Source organism: Macadamia integrifolia, chromosome 3 (genome assembly GCF_013358625.1).
Source record: "Macadamia integrifolia cultivar HAES 741 chromosome 3, SCU_Mint_v3, whole genome shotgun sequence".
NCBI lineage: Eukaryota > Viridiplantae > Streptophyta > Magnoliopsida > Proteales > Proteaceae > Macadamia > Macadamia integrifolia.
The window spans coordinates 16,332,840-16,348,896 of NC_056559.1; the positions used below are offsets into that span (position 1 = coordinate 16,332,840).

Here is a 16,057-nt window from a genome sequence, read left to right on the forward strand (position 1 = left end):
GAATCCCAGGGTAGGAAATACGAGGATTTTTTGGATTGAGATCCTCTGCGACCAATGAATGTGGTGGAGGATGGCGGAGGTGGCTTAAGATGCCGACACGTGTCTTATGACATGTGTACGATCAGATCTGGAGCCCCTCTTCTTTCTCTCCTTGCTTCCTTTCTCTACACTGAACAATATCTCTCTCTCCCTACCGGCGCCAAGGCTCACCGCAATCGGCGTCTCTGATATGAAACAACCACGGAGGATCCATCAGCGACACCACACGACACTCATGGCAACCTCATTAGCAACTGGACATCAATCGATGCCTTCAGCTCCTTATGGCACGGCGTTCGCTGCAGCAGCGGTAGTTTCATCTCCTCTCCTTCCCATCCTTGGACTTGTAAGTCCCCATCGACACTCTGTACTAGCTCTTCCTCCTTCTCTTCCACGGCAACCACCTCAACAACTTCATCCTCCCCATCACCAACTCCTGCAAACTCAAGCTCCTCTACCTCTCCAATAATGACTTTTTCGGCAAAATCTCTATCCACATTGGCTCCCTCAAGCGTCTCCTCAAAGTCTAAAGTACACAATAAACACGATATTAGGAGTTGTGAGGTAATATGATTTTCTGTAACCAAATTCTTCAATGTTCAATCCCCATTGTCCATAATACGGATTTGAGACTCAATCCACCACCGGTAGAGTCAATTTGGCGACGACAACCTACCCTTCATCTGCCGTGATCTCTTTTTCAGGCAACCTCTGCGCAAAGAACTCAACACATCAAACCACGAGACTATACGTAGGAGAGGAAGGAAGGGCTCCAGATCTGATCATCCACGTGTCATAAGACACGTGTCGGCATCCAAGGCCACCTCTGCCAACCTCCGCGACATTCACTGGTCGCAGAGGATCTCGATCCGGGTCGTGATGGCAGTAACGTAATTCTATTAACAAGTAAGGGCAGTTGAGGCAATTTAATGTCCATTTCAAAAAGATTCGTTGCTGTTGAGGGGCGTCACCAAGGGACTTCTCTCAAAGTGAGGCATATTTTGGCTTCTTTTTCTCTTCTTTCCTCGCTGTCCTTTTTTAACCTTTGTGTTTTTTCTGCTCAGTTCATGTTGTGCTTCTGATTCCCCAGAAGCTCTCTAACTTCTCTAATGGCGGACATAAGCCATCCTCCCATGGAGCAACTCCAAGACCTCGAATACTGTATAGACTCCAACCCTCCATGGCGTAAGTTTTCTCCTGTCTTTGTATATTCCCTTCTGCTTCTTCTCCTGCTCCTGCTTTTCAATGGTCATGTTATTGGGTTTTTGTTGATAATATTCTAGAAGCAAGAACCGTCTTTTGGGCTTTGAAGCAGTTGCATTGTATCCCCATTTCTGAGAAGTAGCACTGAAGCACGAGCCTATAATTTCATTCTTAGTATTGTTTCCGATGAACATAAGTGATGAAGTGGTTTCTTCGTAAAATATTGAAACTTTTCTTCTATTATGTCTATGTGCTCCTATAAATTTTGGTCCTTTGTAAGTTTCACTTGCGGTGTCTTCACTGTTTGTTTGTCACTGTACGGTATGCCTTTTTTTTTTTTTTTTCTCTCTTTTGGTAAGAACCTTATATACTGTTAATGTTAAGGTGAGGAGACATGGTGGGTTGGGCATATGTGTTGGGAGTTTAGTCCCACGTCGACTACTAATTAGCCTACAGCCCCCTTATACTACTGGGAGTCTCTCTACCTGCCAGCTTGAACTTTTTGGATGAAAACTTTACATGGTATTAGAACGGGTTTTCACCATATCCATGTGTCCGCAGTATGAACTGCCACACAAGCAGGGGAGGCTAGATTAGCCTACAGCCCCCCTTATACACCTGGAAGTCTCACTACCTACCAGCTTGAACTTTTTGAATGAAAACTTTACACGGTATCAAAGCGGGTTTACATCATATGCATGTGTCTGTAGTACTTACTGCCACACGTGCAGGGGAGACTAGATTAGCCTACAGCCCCCTTATACACCTGGGAGTATTGTGTATGTGGGGTGTAATGTTGTAATCAAAGTTGAGTTAAAACATTTTGGGGATGGAATTTTTCTCCTATAAAATTGTTGTGAGAGGGAAATGCATTTTTACTGTTTTCTTTTTCTTTTTGGAGGGTGGGGAAGAAGTTAGTAGTTTTCATTATGGTTACGTATACACTTCCTTGCTCATAAAGCGAAAGGATGATGCCATTCGCCATGTTTTCCATTCTGCTGAAACTTCAAGATTCTCCATGTGGGCCTCCCTTTCCATAATCATTTTGGGGATGGAATTGTTCCCCTCTTGCAGCTTGTGTTTTTTTTTCTGCTGTTTGGATATGGGGCAGTCTGCTATTTTGTAGTTGGGTGGTTGTCTTGCTGGTGCCAATGCCTCTGTGCTCATGGATAGTACACCAATATTTAGGTCAATGGGTTTTTAACCCACTTTTCAGTTGTTGGGGACTGGTATACTCTACACGGATCAAATATTATGATAGTTTTCACGATTTTTTTTTTCAGTGTATTACAATTTTCTAGTTCTAGTAGTAATGGCTTGATCACCTACCAAATTGGAGATAATACAAGGGATTTATGCTGGAACAGAAGCTTCTAGTTTGAGGATGTCCTTTTGCTTAAGCTTCAATATTCAGAGGGTTAAAGTATGCTTCTTTCGAAATATCAATGGGAAATGCATTCAGAAAACACATAGATCTAGAATGTAGTTACATTTAGAAAAATTACAGGGCTACTTACATGGGTGTCACTACTATGATGTGAACAATACATTAACATTAGCCATTCGCGAAACCTTTTTATGCAAACTGCATATTGGAAGGTTAAACTTCCTTTACTTCCTTGTTCTTGTTAAGCTTTGTCATCTGTGGATACCTGTTTGCATCAGATTATTTCGTGGACTGGCAAGTTCTTGCTTGTTTTTGTTAACAATTCAGATTAAAAAATGCTTGCTTTAGCATGTAATCATTAAAGAGAAAATCAATTTGCTTCATTGGGTATGCACATGAAAATGTGAATCTTTTCTTTTGTTTATTTGGATTGATTTTGTTTGGACTGTCTCATACTACAATTGTCTTTAGAAGCTGAACTGAGAGGGAACTGGGGCAGTGAGGCATAGAAGGATTTTCAAGAACCAACTCTTTGGTGTTTTTTTTTTTTAATCATTAGGATCGGGGTGATTGTGTGCCATTGGGCTATCCTTTCTAGCAGCTTCACTGATATAAATTGTTTGGCCCTCCTTTTTCATTATTTTAGGGATGTGGAACCCAAGTCTCTCAGAGAAAACAGTATACAAGATGTTTACAAGGTTGAATATCTTCAAAGACCTAGGAAAATAGACGGTTTACAATTTGAGTCTCTTTCTTCTGCAAGATGTAGAAACATCCCACTTGCCAAACCCCACCCCTCCCCACCATCAGAAGAGAAGAAAAAAAAGGAAGAGAAAATGTCTTACCTCACTTCTTGTCCACATGTACATAACCTATATTTCCTCGGTGTATTACTAAAAAAATATTTTCATGTTAATTAAATTCTTTTGAAAAAAGATAAAGATTTGTATGCTCTCTTCTCACTGTAGATTGATATCTTTAGGCTGTAATTCGGAGGCATGTGGAATGGTATCATTTCATCTTGGTTTTACATAGCATTTGAAAAAGAAGTTGATCATCCATGATGAAGACATCTGGAGTCATCATGGAAATATGAATGCGGAATGTGGTCACTTTAAGATTTCAAGTAATGAACTAATTCATACTTTTTTATGATTTTAGACCAATGCTCCAGTGATGGCTGCATTATAGATGTTGAGTTATGCATTCAAATGCTAAGCAAAACCATGACATTCCACTTGATCTCCAATGCAGTGATGGTATATCACTTTGTTATTTGGCTGATCAACATTTGCTTTTGCTGTAAACTGAAATGTGAGTACTTTTATTTTTTCACCATTTTAACGATTTAGAGATTTCTTTTGCAGTTGAAACTGTCTTATTGGCATTTCAAAACTACATCTTAATGCTGGGCACTACTGTGATGATCCCTACATACCTTGTACCTTTGATGGGAGGAAATAATGTAAGCTTTTCATTTTCAAGTGGCAATTTTCCTGACCTACTTCATTTCGCATATGGAAATATGCAGGATTTGGACCCACCATTTTCCTGATTCCAACATAATATTCCTATATCAGAAATGAACCTGGTTCACTGTTTGTAACTGTTTTTCCTATTGAGTTGTTACTTTATTGTTGATGTCTTTATTCTAGCTTTTACAATAAGCATTATTAACTGGATGGTTTGCATTATCCAACCTAGTGAACTTTTCCATAAGAAATATTTGGGTAGAAAGCATCATGAATTGTTGGCTATGATCCCTCTCAATATGCAGTTCGGGGGGATCAGATTTTTATAGACTGCTAGAAAAAGTTTTTATTTTCTTTTGCATTTTCAATTGGTTTGATTTTGGCCCATTTTCTTTCTCAAACAAAACAGGGAGACAAGATTCGGGTTATACAAACTCTGTTATTTGTATCTGGTATCAATACGCTTCTGCAAGCTCTTTTTGGAACAAGGTTGCCGGCAGTGGTGGGTGGTTCTTCTGCGTATATTATACCAATCCTGTACATCATTGGTGACTCCTCACTGCAGCAAATATCTGAACCCCATGTAGTAAGTTCTCTCCCCCCCCCCCCTTTCCCCTCTGTGCATCTTCTCCTCACCTCTAATGTCGGTAAATTGAGATGATTTCTGTGATTCCAGTCACAATCACTGGGGTTAGTTAATTTTGAAAAGAATAAGCAAGGTCTGCCTCTTGTGCAATTTATTTCCTTATCATAGTGTTGTGTAAAGATAGATTTATCTTCATGTCTCTACTTGTAGAGATTTATACATACCATGCGAGCAATCCAAGGAGCACTTATTGTAGCATCAAGCATACAAATCATCCTAGGTTACAGCCAAGTATGGGGGCTTTTCTCAAGGTACATTATAGCAGCCCCTTATTTTTTTTAATTACATTAGTAGCTACTCTGAATGGATAGTATTCCTAGTTCTGTGTTCTTCACAGGTTTTTCAGTCCCCTTGGAATGGCACCTGTGGTTGGATTGGTTGGTTTGGGTTTATTTCAGCGAGGATTTCCTGCGGTATGTGTTACATTTAGATGGAATCTGCAGTGTGGGTATGTCAGAATGATGGATTATGAATGGTGTAACAGTGCACAGATTGTGTACACAAAGGAGCAGGAGCCTCCATTTATCAATATTTTCTGGGAAAAGCTCCTTAGGCCAAGATTGGTCAATTGACTATTACAAATCATAATCTTTGATCTCTTGCTTTCTTTCTGAGTGGTTTGACATATTTTTCCTCCCACTTGGAAGATTGCGACAGATATTTGTTAAGAAGAGATGTTGTCCATGCTGTACACAATGAATGGCCGGGTTCAGGTGTTCATCCCTCCTGCACGGGCCAGTGTGCACTTTTACATCATTGTTAAACTGATCGGTCAACTGGATACTCATGTCCCCCTTGCTAACTTATGCAGTGACTTTATGGAGGACTAATACTGACTATTGTACTTCTCCTAGGTGGGTAATTGTGTTGAAATTGGAATACCGATGCTGCTGGCTGTAATTGGCTTGTCACTAGTGAGTGGTTTCATATAGTATCTGTATAGATGCTTTCTTAACTGATTTTCATTTTTTGGTTCTCTCTCTTGTTCTTTTGTAAAGGTATGTAATCTTGTGAATTGCAGTATCTGAAGCATGCTAGGTCAGTGAAGGGTATTCCCATATTTGAAAGGTTTCCCATACTGATTTGCACCATGATCATTTGGACCTATTCCCATGTCTTGACTGCTTGTGGGGCCTACAGAATCCGGCCTATGAAAACTCAACTAAATTGTCGTACTGATAGAGCTCATCTAATATCCTCTGCACCGTGGTATGTAGCAGGAGTTAATTTTCTGCGTCTGCTTGATTTTGCTTTAGGTTGCTATATCTGCTGGAGTTCTGTTTGATCAATATTTTCAGGTTCATGGTCCCATATCCTCTGCAGTGGGGTCCACCAACTTTTTCTGCAGGCCATACATTTGCTACGATGTCTGCAGTTCTAGTATCAATGATAGAGGTTATTTATTTGGCCTATAATTCTTTGTGCATTAGTGCTATAAAATTTCTTTTCCTTGGCACCATTCCAATTTCCAAATATGTTACAAGTGATCATGATTAATTAAGGGGCAAATGGGAATTCTAATGAAGATTCATATTAGTTTTTACAAGGGACAACCATTCTTGGGATTGTAAAAACTTACAAACAAGTCTGTTTGCTGGAGGGAGTGAGTATAGCAGATGGTCATTATTGGCTCAAAAATTCCTCTTAGGTTGTCCAACCAAGGTGTGGGATGTGAATGTCAATATTGTCACTCAAGTCTACCTTTATTTGGTGATACCCCATAGTCTTACTTCTTGTTTCCACTAATGCAGTCAACTGGAGCATACAAAGCAGCATCTCGGCTGGCAATTGCCACTCCACCTCCTGCCTATGTGTTGAGCCGAGGTATCGGTTGGCAGGTTAGATACTTTTACATAAACTCTTTCTATTAATTAAGGTTGTTCCTAAGCTTGCTTCTTATAATATGTTTGCAGTAGTAACAGTGAATTCACCTAAGAGTGAATTCACCTAAGTATGCTATAGCTTTGTTCTGAAAGTACTTCTAATATAGAGAACCAGATCAACTCGACTCAACAAAGCCACATGCCATCTTTTTGAGGTGGATTAGAGGAATCTCCTGTTTCTGCTAGAACTATATCAATTCTAGGTACATTAACTTTAGATGTAGGATTTTCTAGCATAGGAATACGCACCCCATATTGCAGATATGTTTGTCAAACTACCCTCTTTATGCAGTCCACATGATAAATTCTCCTAGGACAAACAATTGGCTCACTTGGATATCTTGACAACTTGAATTATCATCTTTTGGATGAGTAAGAAAAAGGAATCGGATTAGCAGGCCCAGGAAAAGATTGATTGATATCGATGCTTTCATGGTTGTTTAATTTTGTTACATGAAGTGTTTTAGACATTGGGACAAGCCTGAATCCAAAGGTGCTAATGTTTTTGGGACAATGCAATGCAGGGTATCGGTGTGATGCTTGATGGCCTTTTTGGAACAGCGACTGGTTCTACTGTATCAGTGTATGACCACACACTCTAGATGATCTGTATCTTTGAGGAGTTATTGTGCATTCTTTTTGTCATGTCTAAAATTACAGTTGACACATATTGACCATATATATCAGGGAGAATGTGGGGCTCCTCGGACTAACTCGTGTCGGGAGCCGAAGAGTTGTTCAGGTTTCAGCTGCCTTCATGATGTTCTTTGCAACCTTAGGTTTGCTCTTACCTGCATTTGACGTGAATAAATTTGCTCTTTCCTACCCTGGTGGTAAACACTCCAGGTAAAGATGCGACATTTTTGCACCTACCTTTCACCCTTGTTCTATCCTTGCAGGAAAATTTGGAGCCCTCTTTGCATCTATACCTTTTCCCATATTTGCTGCAATTTACTGTGTTCTATTTGGCCTTGTTGGTATGCAATTAGATTTCAAAATTTGGCATTTTTCCATTTCTGTTGTTTCTCTTTCATTTATTGCTTGTTTGTTTGCAGGTTCAGTTGGATTGTCATTCCTACAGTTCACAAACATGAACTCTATGAGAAATCTCCTAATCACAGGACTTTCACTTTTCCTTGCGATATCTGTCCCACAGTATTTTAACAACTTCTGGGTTTCTTCACATCGTGGTCCTGTTCACACACATGCAGGATGGGTTAGTGAATCTCTACAAGTCTCATTATGGTATTTTTTTAGGGAAATCAAAGGTACCTGCAGTATGGTCTGTAAACACCATACTAGTACATGTGATACATCAACTGGGGGATTAGACCTGAGAATCCAATCAGAACTTTGAGAAAAAAGAGGCTTCCAATTCAATGGGCATGTGTCATCAACAGTTTTTTCCACAAAGAAGCATCAGAATGGATTTTCCCCCATTAATAGTATAAGATTCTGAGAATTGCTCAATTCTTTTTGTGACAAATGCTCATTGTTACTGGACATTTTCCCATTCCTGTCCACACTCACACACATGGAAAGATCTTAACCTGAGACCTGCTTATTGGCAAAACCTAGCCAGTTCACACTAAAATGCAGAATTTGCATTTTTTCATTCTCACAACTCACAATGTGTTGGATTGGATGGCTATGTTTTTCAAGTATTTCCTCTCCAGTGATAGGTCACATCCCCTGAATGTATGCTACATGTACTTACTCCTCAAGGGGTACCTTTGTATTTCTCATTTCATATGGTTTTGAATTCATTTGTAACATAACAACAATGTTTGCACATTGGCAGTTTAATGCATTCTTGAATACCATATTCTCATCACCACCAACGGTGGGGTTAATTGTTGCTGTGTTCCTTGACAACACATTGGAAGTGGAGAAGTCGAAGAAGGATCGGGGGATGCCTTGGTGGGTGAAGTTCAGAACATTTAGAGGTGATAACAGAAATGAGGAATTCTACACTTTGCCATTTAATCTCAACAAGTTCTTTCCACCCACCTAGCTACTACACCCGAGTCACCAAGGAAGCTTGTTTTGTAAACCAGATCTCCTATGTTCTCATAGGAATTGAGGATGGCCAGCTTTTTGAGAACTACTAGGCCACAATTGTATAATTAGGTAATTTTGTCACCCAATCATTGAGTGCTCTGAACTCTGAAGCATTGTTAAACATTTGATCCATGGTTTTATAGGATCTGATGGAATAATAAGTGAAGTTTTGCTTCTTTCTGTTGATGCTTGGACTTTCCTTCTTTCTGTTGATGCTTGGACCAACTTTTTTGAAATTCCAACAATGGCAATAGTTAAACTGACATTTTTTTTTTGGGTGGGGGGGTTTCCTTGGGTGGAAAATTCAATAGCATTTAAGCTTCCACAAGAATGATTGGATTCTGGGTAAGACTTTTATGACCCTAGTACACATAAGTGTTTTGCGAGTAAAATAAGGAATCTCTGGTATTACAAATAAGTACTTTGTGAGTAAAATAAAGAATCCCTGGTGTTTCACAGGGTAATGAGTTAGGTGATATCACCTGTTGTGTGGTAGGTTGGGTTGGAATTCCAACAAAAGTCCAACATGCCACTTCCTGTAGAATGGAGTGAGGATTAGATTTTTCATGACAAAAAAGAACTTGATTACTATGTTTCCAAATGTAGTAATACATAATAATAATGCCACTGAAGAAAAAAAGCAAATTATTAGCAGGTAAGGTATGTGAATTAAAAAAAAAATACATAATGAGAGTCATGATAGATGAGCTGCTTAAAAATTCTGTTCTAAGACTCAGTGGACCAGCTGCCTAGATTCTCTTGGTAAACTCACAAGAGTGGAATAAATGTCATGCAGTCTAATGATGACTGGCATAAGCCACAATATGGATCGATATCCACCCAGTTTCTCATAATATCTTTTGTAAGAATCTCTTCTTATGCTAATCTCAAAAAAAAAAAAAAAATTCACCATTAGTGTGAGCATGGAGATAAGCAAGTACACTTGTTTGAGAATCCATTAGAGTTAGTAAAGATATTACATCCGAGAAACTTGGAAGCAATTTTTAGTTGTGAGCGACCCCTTCTTTGAGAGGCGATACCACCATTTATCATGTTCAATGGAAATAGAGATTTTAAGAATCTTATTTGTTACGAAGAGAGGGAGCAAAGAGTTTAAAAGACGAGCATTCAAAGAGTTCCCCATATTAAGGTCTCTGACCTCTTGCAAAGATGGGGGTGGACCTCTTGCAAAGATGGGGGTGGGTTGCTGGAGACATGTAAACTTGCAAGTGAAAAACTGAGAATGGATTTAATCCACAGGTCAGTGCAAAAGTTTGTATTATGTCCATTCCCAATTTTTAGGAAAATGATCTTTTGAAGGGTATGAAGAATACTATCTTGTTCTAAAGTTATTGATCCACTTTTATCCAAAGTATTTTGATCAAATACTGACCTGTGGTGGAAATATTTAGCTTTCAAATCTGGCCCATAAAGAATATTCATTGTTAAGTAGCTGCCACCCAAGTTTTAAAAGCAAAACTCTATTTTTCACATTTGGGAAGGCAGATCATATGCCAGCCAATGAGATGCAATTTTTTTATTTCTGCTAGTATCACCATTCCAGAAATGAATATAAGTTGAATCTAACTTCCCGCAAATGATTTTAGGGAAAACAAAGCAGGACATGAGGTAGGATGGAACGGAAGAAAGTGACTAAAATCGTTCGTCCCGCAAAAAAGAATAGATAGGAGAGGGTTCTTTGAGTACGCAGGTAACCTACGCTCCCTCAAACTAATTTTTTAATCATTATTTTTCTTTCTTTAAAGAATTAATATAATAATTCTTGTTGGAAACATAGTATTTCCCGAATGTTAATTATCAAAATATTTTTGATTTTCCTTTACCTTCACTCATGGATCAAGGTATAGGTATCATATCAGTCAGTATTGCAACAACGATAACCATATAATCGGTACTATCAACTCATACATCATGATTTTTTTTTTTTTTTTTCAATTCCGTCCAATCCTAAACATCTGTAGCGATATTGCTGGAGACCGATATGAACCCATACCGATAAATATAACCTTGATTTCACCTTGAATGTGACATGCAAAGTTATCTCACTCCCAGCATAGAGGAAGAATCTGGAATTCGCTAATTTTTCACTTAAAGAGTCAATTGTATGATAAGAAAAATACCATTAGAGAAAATTTTCTTATCTGGCTGACCAATAAGCCTTTCTTAAGTTGACAAGGAAAATTTGCCACAGGTTGCCATAAGGTAGATCAGATGGGACCCAATTATTATCATTATATATATATATATATATATATATTTGGCTAACAATGGGTATTCAGGCCTTCGGCCTAACTAAGCCCGTGGGTCCATATTAACCCCACAACTGCATTGATCAAATGATATCAGGGTTCAATGAGAACTATTCAACTTTCACTGAGAACAGTGAAAAGCATTAAACACCCTGTGTGAGTGGCCTTAAAGAGGTAAAAGGAATCAAAATCAAAACCACACTTTCTGAGACGAAGGTCCCTTGCCAACTCGGCTATCCCTTGAAGTTAGCTATCTCATTCTCTCCTAATGTGACAAATTTAAGCCTAATCTGACTCTCCCAAGTAGCAAAATTAAACAAAAAAATATATATATAAAAAAAGACATTCAAATTGTTAAGAATAAAAGGGATATTGTCTTAATACACAGTCTACCATATGATTGAACAAGAATCAAATTTGACACTTGACCAATTCATGGTACACTTTCTATTCGACAGTCCAGATTTGTCAAATGGCAGGCCACATGGCAGATAAAGGCTTGTGAAATTGCACATCCAAACTTGCATCTATTCTATTATTTGCCACACCAACAATGCAGTTGGAGCTCAACTTTTTGGACACTTCAAGACAGTGATCATTTTTTGATCTCTAGCTTTGGCCTGATCAACTTATGCATGTAAGCTCCATCTGTTTCTATGGAAAAGAAAATTTTTCCTATAAAATAAGATTTTTCAATAAGAGAAACATTGGGGGGGAAAAAAAATTAAATATAAAATATTATTTACATGAAAAATTTTAGAACAAACAAAACCATTAAAATGAGACTTTAAAATTAATAAAATCTCCACTTAATGGTCAGTTAAAGAGTTCATCTTTGACAACGAATCGTTTTGAGCCACGTGAAGACAGGCTGGTATCTGCAAACCCAACAATTGGATAGGTTATGCCACCCATGAACAAATCAGCTTGGGCTGAAACATACCACACTAGTAGACCCCCTTGGGTATGGTTTTAAAATGAGAATTTCTGCACCAGTTTTGTTTAGAAACTAGACAACTAAATGCGGCCTAAAGACCAATCCATAAATAGTAAAAAATAAAAAAAATAAATAAATGTAAAGAATGTAGGAAATTACCTTTATCAACAGCAAATGCAGTATTGCAAGAATTGTGAAGGATGCGATACCAAGGAGACCAAACCAGCATATACAAACTTGAAAGTCATGAGGACACCAGTGATACAACTCCATGGAACTCTCGGAAGGATTATAAGAGGAGCTGAGAGGGAAATAATTTTCAGTGGACTGACTTACTTGGCATTACTGAAATCTCTGGAGGAGTTTTTCCACCATGATTTTTTGTTTCGTGCTGCTGAGAGACTCCGAGTTCACGATTGCATTTGCAGCAAGGATTACTGTGGAAGCAGAGCCAGCATTCACCTAAATTCCAAAGCAAACTGATATGACTGGATATTATTTCAATAGCAAAGCATGGTTTATATGGCAATCCTAGGGTTAGCAACAGGATAACTTTCAAATTCATGGGATTTTCAATGCTTGGGGTAACAGCCATTTTGCATAAAAAAGTGTCCCATCACACCAAGACCCAGAAGCCATGTCGAGTGTTGACTGACTATTCGGGAATCTAACTAATTACAAAGATGGATAATGGAAAAAATAGTCCGAGTGTCAAATTTGATAGCCTATCTCAATCATATGACTGATCTTTATGGAAATTTTTCTCTGGTTTCTTGACGGTTCCTGTTCACATCTGGGGTTCAATCAAGTTTGAAGAGATTCTGGGTTTCAGATTTCATTGTTCTACATTGTTTCATGTTTCAGGGGTTCACAATTCATGGCTTAAGGTTCATGGTTAGACAATCAATGATTAAGGTTTAGAGTTTCATGGTTTTAAGGCTGCATATTTTCAGGTTTCATGGTCTTGAAGTTCAAGTTGCAGATCTTGATGTTTTAGAGGATTCCATGGAGTTTCTTGGAGATTCATGGCATTTTCTCACAGCGTTCTGGGAGATGTGGTGAGGAGCTTGGGTCATGGCATGGTAGAAACCCATCCCAAATAAGGTTACTCCTCTCCTTTAGGACAGATGTATTCATATGCTTAGCAAAACAGGCGGTTCCACTCGAGTCTTGTTGGAGGATGGTGTCACTAATCAAAACTGTGGGTTAGATAGATGAACCTTTGCATTGGCACCATAACAAATTTGACGCTCCATCTCAAGATTATTGCACACAATGTATATACTTTTCCACCTGCATTTTCAACAGCAGAAATGTGAACTCTTGGGTCAAAAATTAAAATTCCCAAAATGAAGGCTTGAAATAGCACAGGAAGAATCCTTTGAACTTAGAAACAGAAAAGTGACAAGTGAGACAAGGTGGAGCCAACCCACAAGGTAGATGTGGCATTTGCCCTACTAAAGTTGGCGGAACTTCCAGTCCTACTAAACCTCTCAAAAGATGTCACAATGAATAATAAAATATGGAAGAGAGATAAAACGCTTCGTACAAATGATGAATGTTCTAAAATCTACCCTTTATATTGATCCATACAAGGCCTAGGTCACATGTTGGGTGGAATCTTTCAGTTTTGAAAAGTAAATTGGTACTCTTATGACAACCCTGCCCAGGAAGCTTGATGAAGTTTTTAGAATAATGCTGATAACAATTGGAGGAAAAGCAGCTTTTTCCATCACTAATGCTATGGAGAAGTACCTCCACAACCATCTGTGACCCATTCACGGTCAGAAATGTTGGACACGCTTCAGGTTTTTTATTTTTTATTTTTTTGGGGGAGGGGCTGAATTAAATGGGAAGGAAGGCAAACAAAATTAAAAATAAAACTAAAATGGAAATATTTATAACCATAATCAGAAGTGATTGTATAACTAATCCAGTAACATTCCAAACCCAGAAATTAAACCTCACAGCAAATAATTCCATGGGTTTGAATAGAAAAGTAAAGTTCCAATTGAAAAGTTTAATTAGCATATCGGGTAAGGTTTTGAGTAAGACATTCATGATTACAAAAGTTTCCATTTCAATTTAAATTAATTTTAATTCCTCCATTTCCATTTCCTTGCAAGCAGACGGAGCCTTCAAGGAAAAAGTTGGAAATGTGCAATGGATGTGAATCACAAGTCTGACAATGTCAAATCATGAAGCTGATGTACTAATTTAATCCAATCTAATCATCAGCAGAACAAAAAGCTCAAGAACCTTACCCAAACACGGCCATTTAACCCAACAGCTATTTCAAATGATAGCTTCTTGCCAAGAGCCTCAAGAACAGGACATGTTGGAGAGCAGAGAAGCCTGATTACGCCCAAAAGAAATAAGTATCATAAAATTTTGGTAAAGAAACCACACAGCTTAATTCCATGAAACTCTTTAACTGCGTGAGATGAGCAATCAAAATGATGATTAGAAATTACCTTCGTGAGAGACCAGTTGATGTTTCAAACATGTACCCCTCTTTCAGTATGCCAAACTCTGCTGCTTTACCACTGGCTATTGCACATAGAACACAAGATATTATTATTTAGAATAATGGTCACAAACTAATCAGACCTGAGAGCTCAGGATTCATGCCAGCACTAGCTTTGACCACACGTACATAAAGCAATGAACCTACCTGAAAAACAAAGTAAATAGACCACTTGATAAGAGATGGAGTGGCAGCACAACTACAAATTGAACTTAGAAGTATGTGAACTCTGGTGTGCAGATGAAATGCAGACAAGAATCGAGCTGCACAAGTTTCCTGGTCATGATGACCACAAGACACTAGTAGTAATAAGCGATGGAACATTTACAACCAAGATGCCCTCAACTTCAAGGACTTAAAGCTCTGGATCCAGGATCCGATCAGACTCTTACCAATCCCGATCCTGACCCCAAGTTGACTAGCTGAGTTTGGCCAATCTTGGCGAAGTTAGGGCAGAGACAGAAGGTAAAGAGACCTGGTCCGATGATTTTACGAAATTGGAATCAGATTGGTGTATTGGGCACTGCCTACCCCGATACATGAAAACATGCTCACCCTCCCTTATTGACAGGAGGTTAGGGGGCATCACAGAGAAGTGTCTATGAATGCATCACGTTGCTAATGAGTTAGCAACGAAATGCACATGCATCATCCTTGATATTCCATACAATTGGGGAAGTCTTAGTGATCATGTCAACTGTTTCTTTATCAGAAAAGTAGGCCTAGAACATTCCCTATTTTTCAAATTGTATCAGAATAGAAACCAGATTACCAATGAAGTCATAATCATGGTAGTCATGGTGCCAAGGATTAAAGTATCGGTATAGGTTGCCATATCGGTCGGTCAAAATTAACATATGTATCGGAGGGTATCATATCGTATCAGAGATACGCTAAGTTACGCACATAAATGGATATGAAACACTTTTTTATACACTTTTGCATAAAAAAAATAATTAAAAAAAGCTATATATAACATGTATTATGCGTAAACACTAAATTGAGAGTATCGCAATAACAATCCAAGGTTTGTAGTTGTCCCATAAATGTAAAATCTTTGTTCCCAACTTTGATTTCCACTTTAGTTAGAGAGAAAAAATGTCTGACAGCAACTTTGGAACAAAAACCCCTCAAAAATCATGTTTTTTTTCTTAAAAACGACCCATCTTGACCATTCTTTGACCGTATCGGTATGTATCGGTTGATACATACCGAAACGTACATTTCATCTCAATTTTTTATTTTCCATAGAGTATCGATATGTATCGGTGTGTATCGTATCATATCAATGCGTATCGGTGGTATATCTGTGCGTATCAGTATGTATCGTAGGATACATATCGATATAAAAGGATTTAAAAAATTCCACGTATCGTATTGGTAAGGGCCGATACGGTACGATACGTACCGATACTTTCAACCATGCATGGTGCCAATGCAAGCCAAGGTGGTGGCTATGCACCTCCATAAGACCAAGGCAACAACACAAGCACCTCATTAGGACAAAAATTATGCCCATTCCAGGTACGCATGCATGCTCACTGGTATATTTTCTTCTTCTCCCCCAACACCATGTTTCACTTTTTTTTTTCTTTTTTGTCCCCCACTCTCCTGCCTCCCACGCACCCCCCC

At 38.5% G+C, this 16,057-nt stretch overlaps 2 protein-coding genes across 10 annotated transcripts; one reads left to right on the plus strand and one right to left on the minus strand.

Moving 5' to 3' along the window:
• The first annotated feature begins 1,009 nt into the window (after window positions 1–1,009).
• On the plus strand, window positions 1,010–8,877 carry LOC122072827 (nucleobase-ascorbate transporter 1-like). Of its 5 annotated transcripts, none has more exons than XM_042637245.1 (15): window positions 1,010–1,028; window positions 1,130–1,224; window positions 3,997–4,094; window positions 4,511–4,687; window positions 4,898–4,998; window positions 5,085–5,160; window positions 5,602–5,661; window positions 5,769–5,956; window positions 6,046–6,142; window positions 6,499–6,585; window positions 7,155–7,213; window positions 7,318–7,409; window positions 7,530–7,607; window positions 7,686–7,846; window positions 8,432–8,877. In XM_042637245.1, exons 2-15 carry the CDS (start codon window positions 1,149–1,151, stop codon window positions 8,642–8,644), a joined length of 1,563 nt encoding a protein of 520 aa, XP_042493179.1. In that variant the 5' UTR covers window positions 1,010–1,028; window positions 1,130–1,148; the 3' UTR covers window positions 8,645–8,877. The 5 variants fall into 5 exon arrangements, 4 of the variants coding, with proteins under 4 accessions (XP_042493179.1, XP_042493181.1, XP_042493182.1 ...); XM_042637247.1 differs by lacking the exon at window positions 1,010–1,028 and having other exon boundaries at window positions 1,044–1,224; window positions 5,769–5,785; window positions 5,888–5,956; XM_042637246.1 differs by lacking the exon at window positions 1,010–1,028 and adding an exon at window positions 3,791–3,888 and having other exon boundaries at window positions 1,087–1,224.
• A 2,396-nt stretch (window positions 8,878–11,273) lies between these two features.
• LOC122073372 (putative exosome complex component rrp40) lies at window positions 11,274–14,670 on the minus strand. Of its 5 annotated transcripts, none has more exons than XR_006138770.1 (4): window positions 14,373–14,666; window positions 14,163–14,253; window positions 12,058–13,191; window positions 11,274–11,615 (listed from the first exon to the last, which is right to left on the minus strand). XR_006138770.1 is itself a non-coding variant. In XM_042637951.1 (3 exons), exons 1-3 carry the CDS (start codon window positions 14,402–14,404, stop codon window positions 12,241–12,243), a joined length of 243 nt encoding a protein of 80 aa, XP_042493885.1. In that variant the 5' UTR covers window positions 14,405–14,670; the 3' UTR covers window positions 11,274–12,240. The 5 variants fall into 5 exon arrangements, 1 of the variants encoding a protein (XP_042493885.1); XR_006138769.1 differs by having other exon boundaries at window positions 11,274–11,839; XR_006138768.1 differs by having other exon boundaries at window positions 11,274–12,360; window positions 13,119–13,191; window positions 14,373–14,665.
• Between the last annotated feature and the right edge of the window lie 1,387 nt (window positions 14,671–16,057).

Bases quoted from the DNA above. Each gene is read 5' to 3' on its own strand.
- LOC122072827 (XM_042637245.1), top strand. From the start codon at position 1,149: ATGGCGGACATAAGCCATCCTCCCATGGAGCAACTCCAAGACCTCGAA. The intron at 5,161-5,601 runs GTATGTGTTACA...TACTTCTCCTAG, and splicing joins TTCAGCGAGGATTTCCTGCG to GTGGGTAATTGTGTTGAAAT. The intron at 5,662-5,768 runs GTGAGTGGTTTC...TGTGAATTGCAG, and splicing joins CTGTAATTGGCTTGTCACTA to TATCTGAAGCATGCTAGGTC.
- LOC122073372 (XM_042637951.1), bottom strand. From the start codon at position 14,404: ATGTTTGAAACATCAACTGGTCTCTCACGAAG. The intron at 14,254-14,372 runs GTAATTTCTAAT...GGGCGTAATCAG, and splicing joins TCAACTGGTCTCTCACGAAG to GCTTCTCTGCTCTCCAACAT. The intron at 12,361-14,162 runs GTAAGGTTCTTG...TTTGGAATTTAG, and splicing joins GGTTAAATGGCCGTGTTTGG to GTGAATGCTGGCTCTGCTTC.